Here is a 10,458-nt window from a genome sequence, read left to right on the forward strand (position 1 = left end):
TGCTTACGTCACTCTGACAGTTAGGATTAGGAGTGGACCTTTATGCATGCTTTTTTTTGTTTTGTAAAAATGTTACATTTTCATATCAATCATGTCATACGATTTCATATGAAATCGCAACCTCATTAAATAGTAATGTTTTCTCATGAGATAATTTATAATTAGACGCATTTAGTGACATTTGAATGTGTAATGGAAGTAGTAACAGATCTTTTCTTCCGAATCTTGACATTTACATACAAATCACATCAATTCATATGAAATCGTAACCTCATTAAACAGTAACATTTTCTCATCAGGTTTAACATTTATAATCAGGCAAGATTCACAGGTTTAAACACTTGCAATTGTCGCATTTAGCGACACTGTAGAGAAATTTTAAGTTGTGATGTAACAGAAGTAGCAGCAGATCTTTTCTTACGTATTGTGGCATTCATCCGAGTGAAACAGATTAATGAGTAAAAAAAAATGAATGAGGGCTTGCAAAAGATGGGGTTTATGCTGATGAAAAGATTGGAGTTCAGCATACTTGGAGTAGAGCATGCTTCAGCAGAGAGAAAAGTCTACCATTTTTCCAGAAGATCCAGTTATGATATTTTTATTAAAAACTACAAGCTTGAAAGAAAAAAATTTGTTTAAAAATTATAGTATGCATGGATGACAATAACATGCATCTAGAAAATATGGTGAATTACCATCTGTAATTCCAAATGTCAGCGAAGCCGAACACTCAAATTGACTTAACACTTCAGAGTCTTCTGACTGGCTAAACGGTAACATCCTGCATTCAGATAGCAGTATTCCTGCCTAGGGCTGTCACAGAAACGAGTGTGATTTCTCAAGACACCTGTTTCAGTGATATCTGTCAGGTAAGAGGGAAGTTTTCTGCGTGCCGTTCCATAAAAATTGCTTACGGCACCGTTAATACGCTCGCTCCTTCAAAGAGGTTGACGGGGCAGCAGCTATCTGCTACAACAACAGAACTGTGACCGAGTGGATATCACCTTGTGTAGTTCATCAGTTCAAGTCAGAACAACTCTAAAGTTGGACTCTATGGTTTCGTGAAGAAACTTGTGAAAATAATGACCTATTTCGCATGTCCCAGATTTGCCGAACCTTACTCTCTATTGTGCATCTGTAATGCAGGTGATGGTGATTTATGAGCAGGAGTAAAGGATGTGCCTGAGATTTGATAATTTCCCCATACCCTTCAGCATCACACTCACCAGGGAGATAAGAGACTAGAAATATTGCCGGCGAGTGTTAAAACCTCATGTGTGTGCTCTGATTATTTTGTCACTTTCTGTAACTGAATTCCTATTTGTCATGCTGGAGTCTACACTAATGTGAGGGGTGACCACGTTCCACAAGCTATCTCGCTTTTTCCTCTCAAGGCTGTGAAAAGAAAATGCCAGGGTTGCTTATATAGTTTCCTCAAATACATTTTTTTCACTCTCTGAGGAAATGCGAGTGGTGTTTTCCTGTGGAAAACTCACAATGGTTTGCTGCCAGGGTTGCTATGAGGTTGCTAAGGTACTATGGGTGAGTGGTTTTTAGCATGTTACTAAGCGATTGCTATGTTATTGCGAGATGGTTGTTTACTCAAGTCAAAAGTGTGGTTCCTCCTTCATGTAGAATTTTGTCCTCGTTTTATTTGCCAAATGTCAGACTGCTTGGAAAAGCAATTGCACACCCCAACAATTTGATGTATCGTTCATGTCTGTAGGGACATGAATAGCGAGTCGCATGCTAAATTTTAATACTTGGGTTTGTGCTTTGTACTTTTGCTAAGTATGAGCAATAATAATAGTAATAGTTACCAGTTAAATGTGGTAAACATTAAAACAATTATATCACAACATTATTTTGATGAGTTCTTTTGACATAATGTTGATCATTACATCAACTTAAAATTGTAATTTAAACTGATTTCTTTGTTTATTGATTTTTTTTAAGTAACTTATTTTTTTAAGTAACTTAAGTAACAAAAATTGGGAAGTGGATTTCTAGTTCCTAGCATGCTTTTTATAGGACTGGGTATGGAGAACATTGGCAGAATATTGAAAGGAGAAAGTAGATTGAAATTATTATTATTATTATTATTATTATTACTATTGTTATTATTATTATTAAAGGGAAATACCTGTTAGTGTTTGCTGTTATGTTTGATATTTAAAATAGTTTTTTTGATGCAAATTATTACGTTCCTCTAACTCAATGTAACTCAAAAGATTAATGCAAAAAAAAAAAAAAGTTTGTTTTAAGGGTTTGATTCCCAGGGAGCTAAATGTATAGCTTGAATGCAATGCAAGAAGCTTTGGACAAAAGCATCTGCCAAATGCTAAAATAAATATTTCCTTCAGGGTAAGAATATTTATTTTAAGTATTTAATTATTGCTGTAATTAAAGCAAAATAATTAAAATAAAATAATAAAATTATTTAAAAATATAAATATATTGCACTAACAACGGCAAAGTAATGGGATCACTTCCCAGGGAATGCATAAAAAGATGATAATAGCTTGAATGTAATGCAAGTTGCCTTCAATAAACGCATCCAAATAAACGCCTTCAAATATTTTATTTATACATTTTATATGTTCATATATATATATATATATATACTGTATATAAATGTGTGTGTGTGTACGCGTTTTTGTGACAAATGAGGACATACATTTGTATAATGACAAAGGTATGATAGGTATTACAAGGAGAAGGTGACTTTTCAGGACATTACCCCATTTACCCACTTTTCAAAACGATTATAAATCACACAGAATGGAGTGTATTGAAAATCTGAAATAGCACAAAGTTTCCTGTGAGGGGTAGGTTTAGGGGTAGGGTTGGTGTAGGGCAATAGAATATACGGTCTGTACAGTATAAAAACCATTACGCCTATGGGATGTCCCCACTATTCACAAAAGTAAACGTGTGTGTGTGTGTGTGTGTGTGTGTGTGTGTGTGTTAAAAATCCAGTTTTACTGCGCATATTTACCAACCAAGAGTGCCAATATTAATGTAGGTGGCTTACATGGAAAAGCCGATGTTGTGAACCTTACCTACGTTAGACATTCATTTTGATGAATATTTCTGTTTGTCTTTTCAAAGGGGCCTTATGCCACGTACTCTGGACAGCCAGATCACCATGGAGAAAACACCAAGTTACTTTGTGACACGGGAGGCACCGCGGCGCATCTCAAGCATGTCTCGTGAAACAAAGCTGATCGTAGTAGTGCGGAACCCTGTCACGAGGGCGATCTCCGACTACACACAGACCCTGTCGAAGAAGCCCGACATCCCTTCTTTTGAGGAACTAGCTTTCAAGAACAGGAGTCAAGGCATCGTGGACACCTCCTGGAATGCCATCCGCATAGGCATGTACATCCTACACTTGGAGAACTGGCTGCAATACTTCCGTCTATCGCAGATCCATTTTGTCAGCGGGGAGCGGCTCATCACGGATCCGGCCGGAGAGCTGGGACGGGTGCAGGATTTCCTGGGGCTCAAACGCATCATCACGGACAAGCACTTCTACTTCAACCGAACGAAAGGCTTCCCGTGCCTGAAGAAGCCGGAAAGCAGCAGCCAGCCCCGCTGTCTGGGCAAGTCCAAGGGCAGAACTCACATTCAGATTGACCAGGAAGTCATTGAGCAGCTTAGAGAATTTTATAGGCCATTCAATGTGAAATTTTATGAAATGGTGGGTCATGACTTCAGATGGGACTGAGGAGGACCTTGGTGAAACCAGCCTCTATTGTCTGACAATGAATACATCTTCAAGGGATATTTCACCTTGAAATGTCAATTCTGTCATAATTTACTCACTCTGACATTGTTCCAAAAATGTATGCCTGTTTTTCTTCTGTGGAACATAATTTTAGAAGAACATGCAGATTGCTTATTTTCCAGAAATGCATATGGACTATACTGTTATACTACCTTTATGGAGTTTTTGCACCCTCCAGTCTATTATATATACACTACCCTTCAAAAAAAAAAAAATCCCCAGCAAGGATGCATTAAATTGATCAAAAGTGAAAGTAAACATTTATGGTGTTACAAAAGATTCTGTACTTTTGAGCTTTCTATTAATCAAAGAATCATGAACAAAAAAATATATATATCACAGTTCCCAAAAAATATTAATCAGCACAACTGCTTTCAATATTGATAACAAAAAGAAAAGTTTCTTGAGCAGCAAATCAGCATATTGCAATGATTTCTGAATGATCATGTGACACTGAAGACTGGAGTAATTATGCTGAAAATTCAGCTTTGCCATCAAAGGAATAAATTACATTTATGAAAACAGCTATTTTAAATTATAATAATTCATTTTTACTGTATTTTTGATCAAATACATAAAGTATTGGTGAGCATAATAGACTTCCTTTAAATGCATTGAAAGTCTTACCAACCTCAAACTTCTGAACAGTAGTATATTTCATATACTGTATGTTTGGAGGGTGAGTAAATGATGACATACATTTTTTTTTGGGGGGGGGGGGTAACTATCCCTTTGAATCAGTTTGCAGGACAAAAGGACAGAACAGAACACCTCAAACTAATTAAGACCCAGTGCTCTTAATATATATAAAAAAAAGATTAAATATGGGTAAAATACAAAGTTGTATGTACTGTAGCTCATTGCCTTTGAAAATGAAATGCTTTAATACATTTAGAACCCATGCAAGGTCATTAAACAGAATAAGTGAGAAGTTCTTGTTCAGTGTCATGGCGTTTGTTTTGTTCATTGCCCTCCTGTTACTGTTTAAAACACTCAACCAAGTTAATCCTGATATGAAACAGAAACCCGTAAAGCATACAGTGACTGCTGAGGTGTGTCATTAAGTTTAGCTCACAAAATGTAACACAGGAAAACAAATTTAATGAATCATAAAAAAAAAAAAATCACTTTCATTCTCAATGCAGTATGAGAAGTTAATTCAGATTATGTTCATACAATGAAAACTAAAAAAAATTTTTGTTTTGTTTTTTTGTTTGTTTGTTGTTGTTTTTTTATATACCTCTCAAGGCCGGTGGATAAACTTGTCAACATCTTTTCATTGGTCATTATGATGCACAATTCTAACAGTAGAAAAAGGTAATTTAGTGCATAAATGTTTATGGTAAAAAAATATAAAATAAAAGGGAAAATAAGATTTTCTTGCTCTTTTGATGCGCTACAGTATGTAACATAATCAAACATTAAACACTCAGCTCTCTCCCCATTCATTCAGAAATCCTCAGAGCATTGATGCCAGAGCCATGAAAATGTTTAAATTGGGCTGCTCGTGTTTACTGTGTTCCTGTTTAGATTGAATCTAATGTTTAGATTTAAATGCCTACTGAACTTGATGAACAAGAGTGTGAACTACGCCAGGTGTCATTTGCATACAAAATCATAAAGGTACAGTGACAAAAAAAAAAGTAATTATCAAGGTCATACAGTAGGTGGAAAACAGTCATGTTAAATTTCTGTGGAAGTAAATTAATGACAAATATATGAAAATGCATCCTGAATTGCCTGAAAAAAATCTGCAATTCTTGGACGTGCAATGTTGAATATCCAAGTGAATTTGAACAACCAAATTTGTGTAAGTGAATCTGTAAAACTAAATAAAATGGACTGAAATTGAATGATATGGGTGGAATTTTTAAACTGAATATTTAGGAAATTAACTTTGAAAGCTGAATATTTTAATATCAATTATAATAACAAAATTGTGTGAATTTTACCAATTGAATATGTGCTTAAATATATTAAATGCACATAAAATGTGCATGCTTAAATATACACCTACGTTGAATTTCAGCCCCCAAAAATGCAAGCCCTGAAAATACAATGCATTAAAATGAAAGCACTTTTAACGCAATGCATTCTTTCCCCAATTATACTCTTAAAAATAAAGGTTCTTTATTAGCATCGATGCTTCCATGAAGATCCTTTCATATTCATGGTATCTTTCCATTGCAAAAAAGGTTCTTTATAGTGGAAAAAAGGTTCTTCAGATTATTAAAATATTCCTCACACCATGAAAAGTGGTTGTTTTAAGACCCGTTCACTAAAAGGTTCTTTGGGGAGCAACAAAAAAAGTTCTATCCACTAAAAAACTTTGGTGGTGAAACAATTTTCCCTCAGAAATTTCTACATTTCACAAATAATTACAAAGAAATTGCAATAATTTATGTATTCATTTAGTGTAGTGCAATTCAACATGCTTTCTTCCAAAGACATTTGTCATTAATATACTTCCATAAATTTATATACATAACAATTATAATTTAAGCTAGAGGCAACTCAAATTACAGTGTTTTTTTGTTCAAGACATAAGTGGACAATGAGGACAGAAAATGGACAGAAAATAGTGTCCTCATATGCCCCATACTGTCTCATCCTTTCAAAAACTAGCTTTAGTGATACAGACCCTTGGATAAAATCTATAAATGAGAAAATGTTGTGGGTTTACTCATCTAATGGTCATTTTTCTTTCATCTTTTATGTGCGGTGAAGTCCTTTATTATGAATGCAGTATTTGCAGTATTTTGATTGAAGCAGAGCTTCAGTCCATCTGTCAGAGCAATGAATCAAGCATTAGTTCTTTAAAACACATCAGCGTGTCCTGAAAAGGTCTACCATTGATTTGCTATGATCATGAGGGAGGAAACAGCGCAATTACTGGTAGAGGCCAGTTTAACCTTCAAAGTAAATAACGAGAAATAAACAGACAGTGCTGAAAATGTCATGAACTTTGAGCTTTTCAGAAGCATCTTGTACCTCAACTTTAATAAGTAATGTCAACAAAGTCAGGTATGATGGTTGGAGAGTGCGATTGTGCATTAGGATGTTATTCTTGAGCTTTTAAATGGCCCATGACAGCGTCCCGCATAATGGCTGACCAATGTGAGTTTTCAATGGCTGATGCAGAAGTTAATATCTAGAGATGCAATGGATGATGATTTTCACACTACTCAAGAATCCATATTTTGTCAATATCAAGGACAGTTAAGAAGGGTTTTAATAAGATTGTAACCCTTTCCCTGCCTTTTCTGAGCATTTCTGTTAGTTTTCTAATAGCTAAAAAGCTGTTTAACGAGGACACCTATCAGCTAGTGGGGACACTGTGTTCTAAAATAAACAAATAAATAAATACAATCACATTTTTAAACAACTTGTCAATGTAATAAGCACTACTAATCTCAGATTTGTAGCAAAACTGGGCAAAAATGTCAATGTGTTGGAAATTGTGTGGAAAAAAAACAGCTAACGCAGCTTTTATTGTCATCATTTTCACACCTGCAACACAATGTAAGATTCTGTGCTTTAATGCAAACCAGTTTATTTAAAGCTTCTAGATACCAGATTGTAAACATTGAATAGTTGTAAATGATCAATTTAACCACTAAAGAACTTGGATAACACAGCAGATGTTAAAGATCTTTTGCCGATATGGACTAGCATACTCATTAGCGGTATAAAGGTGGATTGCAACAATATGTTGCACCATTACAAATACAAATAGAAGTGCTAATGAGCAAAAAAAAAACATATTGCTCCACACTTGATACATCATTTGAGGTGCTGAAGAATCATCATCCATCTGCTGAAATTCATTCCATTTCAGCAAAACAGAAAAAACAACAACAAATAAAAAAATGTGCCCTTCATGTGCTCACACAACTAACATGCATCAGTATTACAATAAAATTCAAGAACTTGCCAGTATTAGCCATACAGTGTATATTAGAAAAAGCATTTTGTCTTACTATGAGGGGAAAAAAAGTCTGAAGTATACCCAAAATCCCACAGATGTCAATGGACGGAAATACCTGCTGAGAACTGTTCAAAAGTCAGAGTATCGAGGGGACGCAAGGTTTGCTGTAGCTGCTTTTGTGCATGACACACAAAATATGTGATCTCTGGTAAAGCAAAGTAGTTTGTTACAAATGTCTGCACAAAAGCACCACAAGTTTTCTGCAAAAAGCCTCTCAATTAGCATTCCATCTTGATTTGATAAGGCCAACCCCTTGTCATAGCTGTCAAGTCAGAGACGGTGTTGTGTCCTGCAGCGGTTTCAGCATTTAGAGCTCAGACTGGCATGTAGAACGAGCGAGGCCATCAGAGGGCTATGAGTGTCACAACACTGTCTCACCTAATGAACAACATGCCAGAAATGTCTGTCTTCATGCAGTATTAGTTCATCCTTGTTAGTGGTGGGGGGGGGGGGAGCTGTTTTTGCATTGAACGTGGTCACATTTAATCAGGCCACAAGACTGTGGATTTCTGCCACCTGATTCAAATCAAGCACTTTATTTGGGTCCTTTAATAAGACATGTAAATGGCACTTTCCATGAATAAAATATGAATGAATAAAATGAGATTTTAGTTTTTCTTCTTCAATAATGGTCAGTGAAAACAGGTGCATAACAACCTCATGAGGTCAAACTAAAAATACCATTCAAAAGATTAAGGTATGTGAGCTTTATTTTTTTTAAGACATTATTCAGCAAGGACACATTCAGCTGATCAAAAGAAACAGTGAAGCCATTTATAATGTTACAAGACGTTTCCATTTCAAATAAATGCTGTTCTTTTGATTTTTTTATTTATCAAGGAATCCTGACAAAAATGACACAATCATGGTTTCAACACTGATAATAAGAAATGTTTCTTGAGCAGCAAATCAGCATACTCAAATGATTTCTGAAGGATGGTGTGACACTGAAGACTGGAGTAATGATGCTGAAAATTCAGCTTGGCATCACAGGAATAAATTATATTTAAATAAATATTTAAATAGAAAATAGCTATTCTAGAATATAATAATATTTCAAAATACCTTAGTTTTTATCAAATAAGTGCAGCATTGGTGAGCAAAAGAGACTTCTCTTTTTTCACCTCTTGGGTTTGGCAGTCAACATTTTATGAAGATTATGCACCTCTTTTTACTCACCATTATTGAAAAAGAAAAAGAAATATCTACTTTTATTCATTCATATTTTACTCATGGAGAAGTGCAATTCAGATGGCTTAAGGATCAAAATAAAGTGCTTAATTTCACCATTTGAATCTTGTACATTTCATATTTTTAATACTTTGTTATGTGTGTGTTTTGTTTATATATATATATATATATATATACTGTAAAATTAATGTCCAATACAGTTTTTCACCGTATTTAGTAGGGGAATTTACCGTTAATCATTTAACAGGTTTTTACTGTAGCATTTTTACAGTCTTTTACCGTTAAATTCACGGTAATTTACAGTGCAATTACAATTACAGTGTATATATATATATATATATATATATATATATATATATATATATATATATATATATATACCTCTCATATATATATATATATATATATATATATATATATATACGACTCTGGGCTGGCCATTTCATTATTTCATTGTTCTTAGCTTCAACGTATGAATTTGAACTTTAAAAAAAAATATATTAAACGGCATACTAGTGGCTAAACAATTTAGATTGCGTCGTGAATTGAGAGGAGATCATACACTTCTGACTATTGGTTAGAGAACTATCAATAACACACAACTAATTCTTTAAAACTGACTGTAAATGGCCGTTAACAAAAGCCAGAGACTCTAAAGACAAATGCAAAAAGAAGAAAATACTGTAGCAGCCAGAGCAAGATCACTGTTCACGATGTGCGACTTATTGAAAGAAAATCCTAAATACTGAATTGAATGTATCTATATGAATGTATCTCGTATGTAGGGGAACTGACTATCTTCAGAAAAGTTTAGATTATATTTTCTATTCATCTTACCTTCATATAATGCATATTAGTGTAGTATTTAAAAGCCCAGCGCTGCTTTGTTTACAGTGGTAAGCAAGGAAACGCTGTATTGCTGCTTTTCCATAAGCGCCACCTTCTGTCAGAGAGTGAATTTGCGTTCTCATGCAGCCCGGCGTCCACCGTTTCTGTTTCGTGCAGATATGTTTCATGTAGCATAACTTCACAAAGCTTAGGTCAGGCCATTCTGTTTTTGCTTTAAATTTTTTAATTCTACAATCTAATTTACATCAAAAACTGCTCATACTGTATGTAGCATGTTTGTTTGGATTGGAAAATGTGGTTCTACAACCGTTTCATCCAATCTGATGCATAAGGCACAGTCATGGGGAAACTGTGATAAACAGTGAAACAGTGAACAAATAAAAAAGGTGATACAGATTTTCAGTAAAACCGCCCAGCACTAATCTCATTTAAGTTTTTTATACTGTGCTTCAGAATACAATTAATTTATGAAATATGATTAAAAACTGCACTTTTACTCCTTTTAGGATAAATTCAAATAGTACTAAGCAGTGACCTTGAAATCTAGAAAATTGTAGGTTGTTCTCTAATTTTGATCTCCACTGTACATATACATACATACATTTGTAAAAACCTGAGAAAATTCAATAATTTACTTCTT

At 34.5% G+C, this 10,458-nt stretch overlaps 1 protein-coding gene across 1 annotated transcript in view; it reads left to right on the plus strand.

Annotated features, from left to right (window-relative positions):
- The window catches only part of LOC107574133 (heparan sulfate glucosamine 3-O-sulfotransferase 2-like), a 30,534-nt gene extending 26,804 nt beyond the window's left edge, over positions 1 to 3,730 (plus strand). The window contains exon 2 of the mRNA XM_016260600.1: positions 3,112 to 3,730. Coding sequence (XP_016116086.1) covers positions 3,112 to 3,730 — 619 coding nt within the window. The remainder of the gene's footprint in view (positions 1 to 3,111) is intronic.
- The last annotated feature ends 6,728 nt before the right edge of the window (positions 3,731 to 10,458 follow it).

Source organism: Sinocyclocheilus grahami, unplaced genomic scaffold, assembly GCF_001515645.1.
Source record: "Sinocyclocheilus grahami isolate Dianchi unplaced genomic scaffold, SAMN03320097.WGS_v1.1 scaffold2126.1, whole genome shotgun sequence".
NCBI classification, from domain to species: domain Eukaryota; kingdom Metazoa; phylum Chordata; class Actinopteri; order Cypriniformes; family Cyprinidae; genus Sinocyclocheilus; species Sinocyclocheilus grahami.